This window comes from Agelaius tricolor, unplaced genomic scaffold (genome assembly GCF_023055355.1).
Source record: "Agelaius tricolor isolate 1412-34295 unplaced genomic scaffold, bAgeTri1.0.p SCAF_13, whole genome shotgun sequence".
Classification (NCBI taxonomy): domain Eukaryota; kingdom Metazoa; phylum Chordata; class Aves; order Passeriformes; family Icteridae; genus Agelaius; species Agelaius tricolor.
The window spans coordinates 14,607,937-14,626,370 of NW_027269273.1; the positions used below are offsets into that span (position 1 = coordinate 14,607,937).

The following is an 18,434-nucleotide window of genomic DNA, read 5'->3' on the forward strand; positions in this document are numbered from 1 at the left end:
AAAGAAGGGCTTTCTAAACTGAGATGCATTTAGCAAGCATCTTGTGTTGAGAAGATGAATACAGATACAGTGAGAAAATAATGTTTTTCTTACTGTGGGACTCACAGGGTTAATAAGTGAGGAAGCCACTGAAGTAAAAAGTATGTTATGCTCTCTGTCCCTTTTAAGATGTCTGACATCTTTGATTCTAATTTAGTCTTGGTGATTTGCTTTAATTATGATATTTGTTCCCCAAGGTATATATTTGATGGGCATCTGTGCTATTTTGCTATTTGTTCATGCCTGTTTCAGTAAAGAAGGTTTTAACTGCTTATTCCCTTCTGGGCTGTGTGACTAAGCCATAAAGGAGTAAACCCTTCTGCCTTGAATGAAAATTGCTTTTACTAAATGATACATGTGGCTTTTCTATAGTTTTACTTTAGTACTACATCACTGAAACAGAGTTTAAAGTCCTAACCATAAGCAACTTATTTTTCTTTTTTGCTGTACTGTTCAAAATATGTATTAAAGGCGTATAAACAGACACTACTATATCAAATTTGTGCCAAATTTTTTTACTCTAGACTTCATAAAATTTGGTTTGCTCTAGAAGTAAATTTGAGGGAATTCAATATTAAAGAGGAGCTTCCAGTAAAACAAAATAATTTGAAAAAAATCCCACCACTTTAAGCAGTTTTATGTACAAAGAAAATTTACATGCCCAAATTGATAGATATTAATTGCATTGAAATACAATTGGAAAGTGCAGTGAGTGGAGTGTCAAATGATGCAATACTAATGAACTTCTAAATATTGAGTGGTTTGTCTTTATTTATTTATTTATTTGGTGGGTTTTTTTTATATTTTAGCAGCATCAACTGGTATTTCTGTACATAGCTATAATTTAATTTTAAAATTTACTCTCCTCAATAGACATTCCTTCGGATGGAAAATGCAAATTTTACTGTTTTTTCATATAATGTTCTTTTGTGCAGTCTAAAAACTGTCATGAATATAGGAAATAAAAACTTGATTTTTCATATGATCGCTACTTTAAATTTTATATTTGATTTTATTTTATTGATATGAAATTAAAAATATTTTTATCTTGTTTCTCTAATGGATTTGGCTTTTCCTTCACCATTCGGAAAGTAGATTCACCAAAATTAAAATTGTAAATTAGGAAAATTCTCTGAATTTCTAAAATTTTTAATAGTTTCTTAAAGTTCTGAAGTTGTAGCAGCTAGTAAGATATTAACATCAGAACTTAATTGGTTGCAGTAGAAGTAATTTCTTCTGTGGCGGTTTACGGAAGTTTTATATACATATCTTCAAAACACTTGACAAAATGCAACTAGATTAATATGTCTTAAAATAAACATTTTCCCTTTTTTAAAAAATAAAATTATACACAGGTAAGAATTAGCATCCATCTTAGTCTTTGCATGCCTTGTCATTAAAAAGTAAGAGAAATAAAAAGGCAAAAAACCATTAGGAGCAGACGGACACAATGTGCCAAAAAATAAAACAGTCCACTTCCTTACCTAGGAAGAACTGTAAATTGCTTACTGTATAGTTATTTCAAGTGCTGAATTGGATGTACAAAAGCTTTCCCATCATTGTGGGGAACATTTAATGTAAAATTATCCAGACAGCTGTCACTGTGATTGCAAAGCCGGTCAAAAGTCTGAATGAGCGTGGAACTCCTTCTCCGTATTCTGTGTGGCCATGATGGCAGTGGCTGCGCTGGACAGAGGTTGTTAGTTCTTACTAAGGCCTTGATCTGAAGTTTGCAATGGGCTTTAGAGCTCCTATCAAGTGGTGAAAAGATACAGTAAAACCACTCAAGTTATTTTCAACTCTGTTGCAATTTCAAAAATCCTGGAAAAATCTGAAGGCTTCTGTGGGAACTTTCATATTAATGTACTCAACAGAAGAAATTTCAGAAAACATTAAAAAGAATTTTTTGCTCTCTCCCACTCATTTTATGACTATTCAAGGAGTAATTCCAGTAGAAACATTTTGATGCATTAGAAACGTTTTAAGCCAAACAGAAATAAGCAAGAATAATAAACAGATTATATAAACTGGTGGCAAAAATAGTTCTTTAAGCAGCAGTAGGGTCTTTTGAATTGAAGTGACAGGTGGTACATCATGTGATAAAAGTGTCGTGCACAGTGTTGGCTTCAATGTTGATTGCAGCAAAGCTTTAAGGATGCTGGGAACACCTTGTCAAAGTTTTGCAGGAAATATGTAAAATTAAATGGAATTATTTTGTTACCACTCTTGTAGTCACTCTTGCTCATTGAAGTAGTTTATGCCTATTATAACTGTACAACTGGGCTTCATAGCTACTAGTTTTGTTGTAAAAATTGTATCAATAATCAAAGATGCTCATAGAAAAGAGAAATAGAATCATAGAATCATTTATTTTAGAAATGACCTTTAAGTTCTCCACTAAACCATGTCTCTAAGTGCTACAGCTATACATCTTTTCAATACCTCCAGGGATGGTGACTCAACCACTTCCCTAGACAGCCTCTTTCAGCGTGTGACAGTTTGAATGAAAAATTGGTCCCTAATTTCCAATCTAGCCTTCCCCTGACACAGCTTGAGGCCATTTCCTCTTTCTCTGTCACTTGCATTCGGGTGAAGAGGTCGACTCCCACCTTGCTACACCTGCCCCTAGGGAGTGGTAGAGAGTGATACGGTCCTTCCTGAGTCTGCTTTTCTCCAGGCTGAACAGCCCCAGGCCCCCTTGTGCTCCCTCCAGAGCCTTCCCCAGGTGTTGCCCTTCTGTGTTTTACCTCAGCCCCTGGCTGTCTTGCAGTGTGGGGCCCAGAGCTGGGCACAGCGCTCGAGAGGTGGCCTCACCAGGGCTGAGCACACAGGGATGGTCCCTTCCCTGGTCCTCCTGGACACACCGTTCCTGTTTAAGGCTGGAAGCTGTTGGCCTCCTTGGCCACTTTGGCACGTGCTAGCTCACAGTGAGCTGGCTGCTGATCAGCAGCTTTAGGTCCTTTTCCCTTTAGAGCTGCTCTTCTCCAAGCCTGTAGCACTGCGTGGGGTTGTTGTGACCCAAGTGCAGGACAAGGCATTTGGCCTTGTTGAACCTTGTACAATTGGCCTCAGTCCATGGATCCAGCCTGGTCAGATCCCTCTGCAGAGCCTTCCTACCCTCCAGCAGGCCAACATTCCCACTCAACTTGGTGTCATCTGTGAGCTTACTGAGGACTCACTCAATTCCCTTGACCAGATCATAGATCAAGATATTTGCTACACTCCTTGGGCTCAGCCATCCAGCCTGTCTTTCACCCAGCTAGTCCAAGCTATGAGCAGCCAGTTTCTCCAACAGAATGCTGTGGGAATTGGTGTAAAAAGCTTGACTAAAGTCTGGATAGCCTTCACAGCCTTTCCCTCATCCACCAAGCAAATCACCTTAGAAAGAGATCAGATTGGTCAAGCTGCACTGCCTTTCATAAACACAAACAGGCTGGACCTGATCCTGTGGTATCCTACATGTGCTCTGTGCTGGCTGAAGATGTTGTGCCCCATGACCTTCCCCATCACCAAGGTCAGGCTGACAGGCTTGTAGTTGCATGAATGCTCTTCCTGATCCTTCTTAGATGGGTGTCATATTTCTTAAGTTCCTGTGAGGTGGGACCTCTCCAGTTAACCAGGTCTGGAATGATGGAAAGTAGCTTGGTGAGCACTTCTGCCACCCCCCTCAGTTTCTTTGGGTGGATTCCATGCAGCCCTTTTGATTTATTCTAAATGGTGTAGTATTTTACTGACCATTTCCCCTTGGTTTGTGGGGGCTTCATTCTGCTCCCCATCTGTCTTCCAGCTCAGGGCGCTGGGTACCCTGAGAACAGCTGCTCTCAATATTAAAGACTGCAAAGCAGGTATTAAGTACCCCAGACTTCTCATTCTTTGTATTATGTTTCCCCCACGTCCAATAAAAGATGGAGATTCTACTTAGCTCTGCTTGTGTTGCTAATGCATTTCTAGAAATGTTTTTTTTTTTTTTTTAATTTTCTGTTATGCCAGTAACATAGTTGGGCTTTTGCTCTTCTAGTTCTCTCCCTGCATAACCTCACAACATCCTTGAAGCCCTCCTGAGTTGCCTGGCCCTTCTTCCAAAGATGATGCACTTTTATTCCTGAATTCCAGCCAAAGTTCTCTATTCAGCCAGGCTGATGGTCTTTCCTGCTCATCTTTTGACACCTAGGGATGGCCTGCTTCAGTGCGTTTAAAATTTCCATCTTGAATCATGTCCAGCCTTCCTGGACTCCTTTGCCCTTCAGGACTGCATCTCAAGGGTCTTTCTCAACCAGCATCATAAACAGGCCAAAGCCTGCCCTCTGGGAGTCCTGCTGGCCCCCCTCATTATTTCAACAAAAATCAAAATCTATTGTTTTGTGATTGCTGTGCCCAAGACAACCTCCTATTGTCACATCAGCCACCAGTCCTTCTCTGTTCAGAAAAACAGCTCTGGTGGGGTTCCTTCCCTAGCTGGCTGATTTACCAGATGTGCATGCCAGTTGTTGGAGTATTGATCCTGCCACTTCTTTTAGGGGGAGGTGCCCATTGCATTTACAGTTCCATCATTACTGTAAATTTTATCCAGTTATATGAAATCTTTCCTCTCATTGCTAGTATGCTATTTCATTGATTTTATCATAGTTTCTTCTGTCTTTTTGTGGTATAAATGTATGAAACCATGCATGGAAGGGGAGTAAAAACAATTCTAATAGTCTGTTGCCTTTTTCAGAAGTGAAACCTTTGCTGCCCTAATGGGGTGAAATCCCGTAGGACATGCCATATGATTTTAATATAAACCAAGAAGTTTTATTACTATTATTACTGGTCCTGGAAACCCTTGTGCACTACTAAGAAGTACTTGCAGCACTTCTGGTGTTGGGAAACTTGGTGTAAAGACAAGTTTCAAATTGGCTTCTTTCTGCAGAATTGTGCAACGATAAACATTAGTGACCCTATTTTTCTACCAGCTCAGATGTCAGCTACTGGTGAGAAGAAAAATAAAAAATCCAAACTGAAAGTTTAATTTACAATGTTTAAAATCTTTTATAATCCATCTGTGAAAAAATGGATAATTTCTTCAGTGTCATGCCCTTCTGACAAAATCATCATTTGAAATAAAAAAGAAGGATGCTGTGTTTGTCTTTGAAATGGACAACTTAAATATTGAAAAAGAGGGATGCTCTCTGAAATGAAGGAAGTTTAAAGGATATGACTAGGAGAAACAGTGGTTTTGGTATTAGGTGAACAAAAGTCACAAATTAGAGTTGTCATCCATTGGGCTAAGTGTTTTGCCAAAAAAAAAAGATTTATTATGCATTAGATAATTTTTCAGATCTTGTAGGTTTTTGTAAAGGATAGTGACACAAAAGTAGAGCTGTTAGCTGCAACTTTAGCTGACCTTAACTAAAAATTGCTCTCTATCCTGGTTATAAGCCTCTGCAGTCCATTAGCTTCAGTGAATTTCTCCAGCTTTTGCAGGAACCTAACCCAGAGTTAAGGGTTGGTGCAGGGTTGTTGGTTCGAACGTTCCTCGGTATTTCCTGTTGGTAGGGTGCACCGTGACTCAGTGTGTGGCCTTCCTTATTTTGACAAAATCCTTTGTTCTCATTAGTGCCTTACAGAACATTATCCAGTTGGGTTCTCAAATTACATCCAGTGTTTTTGTAGCTGTGTTTGTAAATATGGGCTATTGTCTGCTCTCCTGTATGTTAACATATGGCTTCTCTTCCCTTCTGCCTGCTCTTGTAAATCAATTTTATTTGAACTATAACAGAAGTGTCTCATAACTTCAATGCCTTTCAAATAGCCTTTGAAAAACAGTTTTAATACAATTTCCTATAGCACTGAAGCTTCTTAAAATATGAAGCTATTTTACATCAAGGAGAATTTTGCTGTATACATTCATGCATCTAGAGACAGGAGAGAGCATGCTGTAATTAACTTGTTTGACCTGAAATGTATACAAGGAATGGAAAATCTGGCTGCATGTGTAATGACCTGGTAGTCCAGGTAATTTCCTTTATGCCTTAAGTTAGGTACCTGACATTCATAACGCATAGAATCTTGCTTGTTGAGCAGTCTAGCATTATATTTGCAGAACTACTGCTATACTAACTGGTATTACATTCATGTTCAGTGATTTATTTGATCTAGAAAGCCAACAAATTTCTGCTTTTCTAAAAGGAGTTTTCTAGGGCTCCAAATGTTCAAATGATCTACGTTCTAGTTTCCCTCTATTACACTTGTGATGAACACATGATCATTTGCAATATATGTGTGTATATATATGTATATCTGGTGGGACATTATGTATATATAGTATATACATCAACATATATTGGGACATGATTTTCACTTTGGTCTATGACTACAGCATTGGATTGTGGCTTCAACAACCTGTTTTAGAAACCTTACAAATAAATCACTGATGATACTGATGGAAGTAACCACCTTCCTTAGATAAAAGTATATTTATAAAGTACCAGTTTGTATAGAGCAAGCTTTGGATCTGTCCCACTGTCAAATAGAGCATAAAATAAGAAGCTAAAATTTGCAATGGCTGCCTGAGAGACACAAGGGTATTTTAATTAACTTGCATGCAGAAATTAACCCTTAGAGTACTGCTTCAAATTCTTCAATTTATTTTGTTATTTAATTTTACCAGTGGGCTATGCTGCTTTTCTACTCAGTTCATAGTACTGTACATAAAGTACATTAAATGGCCATACAAAAAAAAAAAGAAAAAAAAAATCCAATCAACTTTTTATAAACAAGGGATTCTACAAGACTAAGTACTCCAGGTTGCTATTGGGTAATGTATTCCTAAGCAACTATTTTTTTAAAGGTTTTATGAATTAAAAGGATGTAATGTTTCACTCTACCTGTGTACTTGTTAGGTTTCTTCCTAAAGTATCATAGGTGTGTCCTTTAGAAAGAAGTCAGTTCTTTAAGGGTTAATGTGGGGTTAAGCAATCCTGAGGTATTCTCCTGCTTGTCCTCTCCTAAAGGTATCTGCATGTTAATTCTCAAATATTACCTGAAGAGGTGAATATGAATACTGTATGAATGACTAACTGAATGAATGAAATATAGTTCCTTTGAAATGCTTGCTTGTATCTAGTAAACGACTGGAAAACAGAAACATGATTTCTGGATCAAGGTCTTTAATGAAATGCAAACAATTCTCAGCAGAGTAGAAACTCACATACTGACAGTTTATTCTGATTTCTTTGTCTTTCAAATAGCCCAATAGAATCCTGCCAGAATTTCTACAAAGATTTCACATTACAGATCGACATGGCTTTCAATGTGTTCTTCCTACTCTACTTCGGCTTGCGTGTAAGTAGTGTCTCTTTGGTAGCAGGAGGCAGGGAGGGAAGGCAGCTGCTGTATATGGAGATTGAAATAGAGATTGTATTTTCTTTGAAAGAAAGACAATATCTTCTTTAATGCAAAGAATATGACCATGGTTTTGAAATGTGTAAGGCAAAGTTTTAAGACAGATAATTCTGCTCTTTTAAATATCTTCATGATACACTCATTTTTTACCTTTATTTGTATTTTGACATTTAATATTTATAAAAAGCAAATGTTTCAATTATTTTTTAATTATTAATCAAATGCAAATGACAGTTTCACCTTATTTAAGCACATAGGCAAGTTCTAACTATGATGCCCTTGGCATCTAAACTTGCCAGTTTCCCAGGGCCAATTTTGTATTCAGGAGAGAGAAATGACCACATGCCTGAAGTGCTGCAGTCCTGAACTATGCCTTGTAGGAGTCACCCTGCTCATCTCCTCTGGACTTGTAATAATGGGACTCTGTAAACAGCTCTGTATTGAGAAATTTGTGAACACCAAATGCGTGATAAGACTACCACCAGCATATTTGGTATGCTGGAACAAAGGTGATATACTTCCAAATACTTTACAATTGCCTACACTTTTCTAATATTACTGATACGTTGTCAACAAATGTGGAAAAAGTATTTTTAGCACAGATACTACAACTGATAACATAGATGATTTGTCTCTCTAGTTAGACCTTTCATTTTAATCTCAGTGTTATTATCAAGAAATTCGCAATACAGATTTCTTTCCATGTTTTGTCTGGACTGACCTAAAACATCAGTTACTAAACTAACTTTTGGGTTTAATATTTTAGAACAGATACCTGCAAATCAGATACCTGCAGCATGATAATAATCTGATTCTTTCATCTCTTCCCCTCTTTTTTTTTTTCTTTCCAGTTTATAGCAGCCAATGACAAGCTATGGTTTTGGCTAGAAGTTAACTCAGTGGTAGACTTCTTCACGGTCCCTCCAGTGTTTGTGTCAGTATATTTAAACAGAAGTTGGCTTGGTAAGTAAAATAGTTTAACCTTTAAAATGTTTGTTATAAAATTACTTCAGCTTTGCACATTTAGGTGGAGAATCTGTTGATCTTATGTCATTGTGTAAATAGAAGAATGTTTCCAAAGTAATTTTCAAAGTGAATTTTAAGCAGAAAGGTGGATTTTGTCAGAAAAAGCACTTACTATATTGGTTTTGTTTTCAACTCTTTAGTATAATCTCCTACTCTAAGTGGTGGAGAGCTCCATTTTGGAAGTACTGTGTAACAGTAGCCTGCCTTTATCAAACCATGAATTTGATTTGTCTCAGCTCACAACCTGAACAGATGATCTAGATCCTTCATTCACTGAACTGGATTGCCATGAATCATTGTCAACAATGAAATCAATGTATTCTCATTGCATTTTTTAAGCCAGTGTGGCTAAATTTTGAATCCACTGAAGTGACTGATTTGGGAGATACATTTAGACACTTAATATTTTTGCTGGACTGCTGGGAATGCATTAGAAAAGGTATGCCACATGTAAAAGGGAATGCAAAATGAAATAGAGAGGACACTCAATTAAAAAACATCCACAATGTGCCAAATGGAGTTTCTTGTACAAGCGTTATATGCACTTTCCTTTGGAAAAATGAACATCAAATGTTGTGAGTTTTTTATTCAGAGAAAACATCCTAAAAATGGCATGTCTTTAGACAACGTATGAAACCTCACAGTTTGGCAGTTCATTCCTCCAGAAATACAGGCACTCATTGTCCCTGAAAACTAAAGAAAATAGTTATATTAAATGTTTCATATGGAAAATAAAATGAACCAGAGGGTCTTTAATAGTCTTTTAACATTTTCATCTTAATATAGAAGTGCAAAGATGCAAAAATTATTGATGAAATTTTTTTTATGGAAAGAGATCAGTAAATTTATAACCACAGTAAAGGTCATATCAGTGGTTATTAGTATGCCAGGGAAGAAAGGAGTAAAATAGCCAGAAAAGATCACTACACATCCTCATATGATTACTCTCTTTATCACATTTCACTTCTGTCATATATGGAAAACTAAGTAAGGCTTTTTGAAAGAGAAAATGTCATACAGCTCCACATTATGTTAGGAAATAAAATTTAAAAAGAAGGTATGTAAGTAAAAAACATCCTTATCCTTGAAAGAAAATTGCCGATTTCAGTAGCTATAACTTTATCTCAGATTCCTTGCATTATGTGAATTAGAGGGATGGATTTTCACTCCTGTATGGGATGTATCAGAGTTTCCCAAAAACTTTGAGATTGAAATCCTTGGAGATTAAATCTATCTGAGAGAATAAATAGAATCACAGAATCCATTGAAAAGGAATATGAAATGAGAAAGTAGCAAGACCACAAACTCTGGGAAATGAGGCAGAGATAATTATTTGGAATGAATACCCTTCATGAAAGTGACTGCGTAATTGACTGACTCACGGTGACACAGCAATCCAGCTAACGGTACTGACAGGGATAATGAGAGCGTTTGCACATTTAGCAGTTTCTGCTGCATGGATTTCATAAGTTTTATGTCAGTTTGCAGGAAGAGTTGAGCACTCATAGGGTTGAAAGAATTCCCATATCTCTTAATTACACCAACGTCACTTTATCTTGATTTCTTGTTTATAGCCCCACTTTGCCTGTTTCCTTGTGGAGTTCCCCTGAGACATTTATCACCTGCTGAGGCAAAAAACTGATGTGTTTTTTAATGTAGTCATCTTAGGAATAACATATTTACAATGTTTTAGCTTTGCACCTGCTTCCAGAGGGGTTTTCATTTTAGATAAATCATCCTGAGTGAAATCATACACTAATTCAAAAATGTGAATTATTTGGAAACCTAACATAGCTTTAATTTAGACCAGCAAAGTATTTTGAGAAGCTGTGATGAAAGAATTTTTAAGTGAATATATCAAAGCGTATTAATGAAGCCTGTATATTCCTTTTTACACCTTTGAAAGGGATGGCCAAATTTACTACCTGTAGAGCTCAAATCATATGCATAGGTAATACCTTGGTAGGGACTGAGTGTGTGAGTAGGGAAGAAGGGAGTGTGTTTAGACCATATTATTTAGTTTCAAGTTAGATGGCTACTTTGCCTTTTTCTTTATATAAATATTGTAATTGAGAGAGATGTCCTTCTGCTGAGGGGGATTCAGAACAAATTAAGTTGTGGGTTTTGCACAAGTTGTCCCCATGTGTATGTAGGATTAGCAGGGAGGTTTGCCTTTTAGTGAGGCAAAAATCATTCAACATTGGCACATTTTAACAATTTCTTAATGATTTAGCAGGTTTCCTTTGTACACTTTAGATTTCAGGATCATTTAGGAGCCAAAATAAAATGCACCCTCTGGAATGTATTGTGCATCAGGGTCTTTCCAGTTTATTTCATTATTGATTCGTGTCAGTCAGCTGTAATGAGTTCATTGAAGTACTTGGCAGAATCCAAGTTCCCAAGTGGCTCTCTGAATGCCCAATTCTGCAAGAGCTGTCCTGCTTTAGCTAACTGACTAGTATGACTATAGACCCACAGTTTGAGCAGTATTTTAAAGAAACCAAACCATGCTAAATAAATAATAAACTTTGCCTTTGGAGCGGTAATTGCTTACAGAAAGATGTGAAGCATAGCAGAGGACATGCTCTGGATGTATCATCTGATCACATAGAGAAGTGGAAAGCCAGTGGATTTTTTCTGTTCTTATGCCAGCTCAGAAATGCCATCATTCACCTATTAGGCAGCTCTTAGTATGTGAAGCCTTCTCCTTTCCCTGATACTCTTTTGTATTCAGCTTTTCTTTACATATATTTTTGCATCTTGAAATGCTGTATATGAATTAAATTTTCAATCAGTATTCATAGAGGATGTTTCAAATCTAGTCTTCTACCTGGATTCCAGTTTGCAGGCAACATTTGGTATTGAAAGGCAGATCAGATTGTACTTTTTCAAAAGTTTTCTAGGAATATCATTATGATCAATGTCTAAAGTAAAGATGAAGGCAAAACAGCACTTCAAACCTGCAAAATACCAGATTTTTAGATTTGGTAAAGCCTTCAGAAAGGGTTTCTGTGGTATCATTTTTGCATGCAGAGGACAGCATAAGAAAAGGAAGCACATGAAAAGAGTCCATTTGGTATATGGAAAGAGCTACATATTATTGAAAAATTGGGGGAAGCACAGATAGGAAAGAAATTTTTAATGAATCTGTATAATTCAGTGATGTATAGTGCTTTATCATGCTATATAAAAATTTCTTATGTTCTGACTTGAAAACTGTACAGATACGAACATCAGTGTGTTTTTGGATGCTCATTTTCATCTAGATCCCATGACATTTTTCCAACACTGTTTTGCAAACAATAACATTTGTGCAGATACTTGCTCATGAGCTACAGTGTGCTTTATCAAATCGTATGTATTGCTTGCACAACTCTGTACAAGAAACTTTCTGATAATGGTAGGACAGTTCTCCAGGTGCAGGATTCTTCAGAGTGGAGAGACTCTTCCCAAGGGAAGAATGATTTACAGGTGATTTTGACGGTGAATTTTAACCAAATTATTTCCGTGCATTGCTGAGTTTGTGTATTTTTTTATAGTTTAAGTGAAGGTAGGCTAAAAGGGTTGTTTGACAAAGATAATTTGCAATGGGAGAAATAATGGCATGGTAAATTTTGTAGTTTGGTTGGTTGTTTTTTTTAACCACAAAGTTGTCATAATTTGAGTATCCTAGCTAAGTTTCAGATTCAGAACTTTTTTACTTTGGGTAGGTTGCAGTCTGAAAAATTGGAGAGTCCTACAACAAGTGAATGTCTTCCAGTTTTATTTAGTAAAGACTCAATAACACTTTACACACTTAAAACCCTTATTCTCTATTCTGTGATAGCAAAGCCAATTCAAATAACTGAAATGCCTTTAATAATGTACTTGTATTCTTATGAAAAAAGAAATATTGATTTTATGATCTGACTGTATTGAGCTAAATTGCCTTGATAGTATTGTTAGAGGGGGATTTAACATAAGAAATATCATCTTGGCTTCACATTTGCAAGAATATGTGAATGAGAAACAATCTGCCTTAGATTTTCATAATATATGAATTTTTTTTATATATATGCCTTTCATAATATATGAATTTTTTAGTGTCTTATTATTGAATCACAGAAATTAAAGATGAAAAGGTCTTTTAAACAATCTTACTTCCTTTTTCTGACCGTATGTTTCATCTATTCTACTGTACAGAACATCAAGTGATAGAAACTGTGTGATTCTTATAAATTCTATTATCAGGAAGATTTTTTTCTTCACTCTTATTCCCTGACATGCCTTTTAGTCTAAGTTGCTGCTGATGCTGTACTTTTTTTCTCAGAAAATTAATTAGAGATATATAGTGGGGTAAAGAAGAGAGGCAACAGATGCAAATAGAGACACATGCAAAGCATAGAGAACAAATCTCTTGAGGTGGTGATTAGTGCAGTTTGAGAAAGGGATCCTTTTTTCCAGTGTTTGCTCCAATTCTGTCCAGGTCCTGTTCGAGACATGTCAATTAATTTTGGATGAGACTTGTGGTTTCAGTATCAATGCCTGGTCAGAGAAGAGTGTTTCCAACAACTCTGGTGGAAATTCAGCTTTCTTGTTGAATCAGAGAGTGAAATTGGTTAGAGATAGATGACTTTGGTGAAAAATCAGATGTGTCTTATTAAGGTAGTTAAGGTGATGGTGTGAAGCCTTCTGCCCATCCAGCAAGTGTTCGTCAAGATGACACTTTGGCTGAAAATCTGTACATGAAAACATTTGTTGCTTTCTACATGAAAGCCCTGTAGACTTTCTTGCCATAATCTCTACAGAACAGCTCAGCCTGAAAGCATACTTGAATCTGTAGAACACTTTATTCCTTTTGGAAAACTTAGGTAGTTTAATGGAATTTAGTTACACTGACACAAAGAAGCCCTCTGATAACTTGGTTATAGGGAGACCACTTTGACTTCGCATTAATTTACTGGATTTTGGTGCATCTACAGGTCTCAAAGCTCCCTTGCTCAGCACCTTAAATTTGCAGTCATTTGCAATAACTTTCTCAAGTGTTGTGCATTTCTGCCATCTGTTGGTAGAATCTTTGAATGCACATCCAAATTCTACAATATTTCTTACAAAACTAGCACATCTTTTATACAGCTTTGATGTATTTTTTTGGTCATTTTACTTAAATTATGCATTATTTTATATATAATGGAAGGCAAATTCTCTAAAATTTCATGGAAGAATTTTATTTTATGTATGTGTGCATGTGTACTGCTTTTATATAGGGTAACACTTCTTTCAACACTTCAAATGCCTTCAAACAGTGTCAAGGAATTTAATTAAAAGAGTTTTGAATGTGCAATGTGCTTGGTGATTTGTCAGTAATCTGTCATTGAATGGACTGTATCACATTGGCATTGTATTGAAGACAATTTTTTTGCTTTTTTTCTAGGCACCTTAATCAGTTCAGGTTTCACAGAGCATGTATATTTTGATAGGGCCCCAGTTAAAATAATTCTTCCCAACAGGCATTTGAGTTGCTGCAATGTTAAGACCAGAAGGTAACCTTGTGACAAGTATTTATTTGCCTAATCCAGGACAGATTTTTATGGATATTGTTGTATTCGTTTGTGACTATACTCTTCTCTCTCCTCCACTGATGAGAAGTCAAACAAGTAGCCAAAATACACTGGAGCAGAGCAGAAAACACAGGGACAGCACTGGTTTCATGTGTCATTAGTGTCTGTCATCTGACATGCATAGAAACTGTGTTCTTGCTTCCCTGCCTCTGTGAACTCAAAGCAAACAGGATGATTTAAATCAACTGCTCCCATTCTGCCTCTGTCTGTGAGTGGTACTTAACATTGCACATAAAAATGACCCCAACAACATTCTGATTTCAATTCTGCTATGATGGGGAGGGGTGATAGGCAGGGAGGTATCTTGATTTTTTTTTTTTCCCCATGAGTGAATGAGTGGCTGGCTTAGCCCAAAAGTAGTCCTAGTTTCTGAGTATTGAGAAGTTGTTGAAAGCTAATATCATAGCTGAAAACAGCTATGTAGCTTTAAAAAGTGGTTCCTAGTGTATTTGCCAGGCTGGATGGACTAATTAGACTTCTTTCATCTATAACCTGACTGAGCAAGAATGTACTTTCAGGGGAAGAAAAAAAATTATCCAGTCCTAAATTTACAGTTAAATTCACGCACATATTACCTATAAATGAATGCATATTGTTTGTTGCCATCCTGCTGTACATGATTCCAAGCCCTGTTGTCACTAACTTACTCTCTTCATTACCAAGAATTTCATCCTCATTTACCATTGCCTAGCATTATAAGGCAGAAGATTAATAGAAATATTAAATAACTTAGGTCAAGAACACATTCCTGACTAGACTTCCAGGGAAAACATGCCAGATATACATTTTAAGACTCCCTGGGGTTTAGTCCGTTTAATGAGTGCCATGGCAATGCTGAGTAAATTACATCAGTATTTATAGCTCTGTCACTCAAACATGTCATTTAATGGAAAAGTAAATGGCATATGATGCTTTTCTGAATGTATACTTAAAAATAATTACTTATCTTGACTACTCAAATACTTTGTAGTAGAATTCTTTGTTTTGTCTGAGATTAAGTAATAGGCTCATGGTTCTTTCTTTTAAGCTTAAGGAAATAACATAAACTATAAGTTCTATAAACATAAACTATAAGTTCTATAAACTACATGTGCCAGACTTGCCTAGAACCAACTCTAAGTAGCCCACAGAGTTTTAAAAACTATTGGATGCAAGTTACCCAGACATGATGACTTAGAAATATCTGGCTTAACAGATGTGTTTATTTGCATTCTCCTTAGTCTCCTTAGTCACATTAGGAAGGCAAGTATGCAGTCATTACATGATTGGCTTTTTCTAAGTTCTGAAATAAAATATTCATGGGAAACTTCTGCTTTTTCTCCATCATTACTGAAATGCCCACCATGCTTCTAGTCATGCTATGCTACGATTGAATTGTCTTTGCAATGCAGCAAGTCTGTGGTTGGTTAATATATTTCATAAATGTTTTATCCTTTTTGTGTTCTGCTGTTTGTAAATGGAAAAAATATATTAGTGTTTTGGACTGGATTTTTTTTTAAGAACAGTAAACATTATTAGTATTTTGATTTAAGTTACCTGAATTTGAATTCCTAGTAAGATTTCCTTGTCATATAACCAACCCTCCCTTCAGTGAATACTTAGTATTCTTTCAGGGTTATAATACTTAGAACTTCTACAGCTATATTAATGTTCTTCAGCATATGTTTTTCAGGTAGTAGGCTGTAAGCCAAGCTGTTTTTATGTATATTTCATACAAAGGAACGTAAGCAGCCTGACTTTTCTTTAGCTTGGTGTAGCCAAATTATTTGTTGTCATCGTTGCTTGGTGTTCTATGTCATGTGTTTTCTGGACATCAATCCATAAATATTAAAGATCAGTCTGCCAGATTTAGTGATTGAGAAACACAGAATGCTATTTTGTTGTAGATTGACTGCTAAATTCGAAGTTGTTTTAATAATGGATTTTAACTTTGCTCAGATTTAATTCAGTCATACTCCCCTCTAGGATAATAAAAGGATAGTAAAGCAAGTATAAAGGATTTATGCTGAAAAGCAAATCACTGCAATTTCCTTTAATAGCAAAATATTTGCATTTCTTAATAGATATTACATAATTTTCTTGTCTCCATATCCTTTTTCTGTCCAGTTAAAATATGTTCTCAATAACTAGATGTTATGTGCAAAAACCAGACTATTTTCCTTTTATCCTGCTTTTTATGATCAGTTTAATTACTTTATGACTGTATTTGGATTCTCTAATGGTTTCAGTGGTCTTTCTGACTCTGTAATTAAGTTCTTCTGCTTAAAAGGCTACCTGGACTGTTGAGTTTTCTCTTTATTCAGATGTGGAGTAATACTGTAAGAGGAGAGAACTCATTCCCTTGAACTGCTGAGGGACCCCATAATAATTTATTCTGTCTTTGGGCATTTGTGTTTACTTGAATGAGGGGCAGTTAAAAATGCTTCTTTTAGTGTCACATTATTATCAGCCAGATGATTTCCAAATTTTCTTGAACTATCTACAGCATGTAACTGACTTGCACACTTGCTTTAATGGTAATATGAGAGATTAGATTGGTTTCTATTTTTTTTTAAATTTGACTGGTTCTTATCTTATGTCAGCTGAAAGACCAGTTCAAAATAAAATTTCATTTCTTGGCTCCCAGGTGGTATGTTAATATGTATAGTTCCTTGTAGGCATTCAGTCTAGTCTTTATACACTATCCCATAGTTATTCCCCTGATAGCTTCTTCTTTTTTGGCTGTATTTTTTAAAATATTTTGAATCTGTGTTAGTTTGTTGCCGAGTGGGATCTGCTCAACTTTGAATTTTGAATGCTTGTTGTTTACAAGCAACTATATAAATAATATAATTGATATCTGCCTAAATCCAAAACTAGAAGTCCTTATACCTAGAACATGACAGTTTATATTTTGGCATTTTTAACATGAGTTCCATGATTCCTTCTTGCTCTTTTTGATCTTTTGGCTCATTTTGCATTTCTAATTTCTGTAACACTGCTCAAAGGAACTATTTTACTTTATAAACCCTGGACCAGAAGTACTGCAGTGTCCGCGTAGTTCTCATTAATTCAGCACCAAGTGTGCTCTGTGGTGCGTGAGTCTGGGTTTATGTGGAATTAAGAAAAGATGCATTATTCAGTTTAAGTAATTAAAAACCCCAAACTGTATATCTGTGTTCCTCCTGACGTTTTTGCAAGACTGAATTAATCAAAGGCAAATCCTGTTGAGACTGGAATTGATATAAACTGATGCAAAGATAGTTGGGCTTTCACTAGAAAGATTAGAAGTTAAGAATTCCATACGAGACTTGAGAAAGTTCTTCTGTGTCTGTTTTTTCTGAATATCAAAGGGCTCTGATGGAACTGATGTACTCACCTGAGACTGGAATTTTATTTAAATCAGATCATTCATATCCTTCCAGTAATCTTTTGGCAATTATCTCACTCTACTTTATAGATATGAAACTAAGAAAAGTCAAGAGAGAATTTAAGATTTTTCACTCTTGTTATCATTCTACATTCAAAAGGGGAAACTTCATTAATATGGTCATTTACATGCACTGCTTGACCATCACCTGAGAGGTCCAAACCCCACTGGGACTAGGAAAGATGACTTCTGGTGTTTCAGTGCTCCAGGTGTCAATATGAGAAGAGCAGTTGGTGAGAGCCTGCTGCTGGCAACACCAAGGCTGTGGGCTTGGTCCCTGTATGGGCCATATACCTGGGAGATCCTGGTGGTCCCTTCCATCTCAGAATATTATGTGAATCTGTTAAGTTTTGACCTTCCTGCTCATGTGACATTTCAGAATTAATAGTTGGATGGCTGAAAATCTGTTCCTTTATCCACTATTCTGTCTTTACAGTTGCAGTATTTTGCTTTACAAAGTCAGACAGCATATAGAGAGGGAAAACTTGGAAAGTGTTCTTACAGCTGAAATATTTAAGGCTTTTTCTGAAGTTTTGAATTGCAGGGTATTTATATGGCAGTTTCATACAATATTGACATAAGTCAAGGGAACAGTATCCTTCATAGTTTATCACATTTTGCTACTTGTTTCACATCAATTTTTTTGAATGCTTAACATTCTCAAGTACTTGTGTTTGATACTTTTTCATTATACAGGGTTTACACTTGATTCACTGCTGACCCACAGATATTTAGCCTTCATTAACCTTGTTATCACCTTAATCAGTGTTTAGTGTCATACTATCTCCAATTCTAAATGAAAATAGAAACACATCAGAGCAATCTGTAAAATGAAGGGCATATTTCTGCACCACAAAAACATCTCTGAAGGTATTGACTCTTCCATAGCTACTTGCACTGCAGTGGCTCACCTAATGGATTGCCAGAAAGTTTGCCAATAAAGCTAATGATACTCAGGGGCCAAGATTTACAGGTTC

The 18,434-nt window shown here is 36.2% G+C and overlaps 1 protein-coding gene across 26 annotated transcripts in view; it reads left to right on the top strand.

Annotated features, from left to right (window-relative positions):
- The window catches only part of KCNMA1 (potassium calcium-activated channel subfamily M alpha 1), a 415,833-nt gene that overhangs the window by 224,364 nt on the left and 173,035 nt on the right, over positions 1-18,434 (top strand). For all 26 annotated transcript variants that reach the window (XM_071438814.1, XM_071438813.1, XM_071438807.1 and 23 more), the window contains 2 exons: positions 7,269-7,362; positions 8,274-8,385. In XM_071438814.1, the coding sequence (XP_071294915.1) occupies positions 7,269-7,362; positions 8,274-8,385 (206 nt within the window). The remainder of the gene's footprint in view (positions 1-7,268; positions 7,363-8,273; positions 8,386-18,434) is intronic.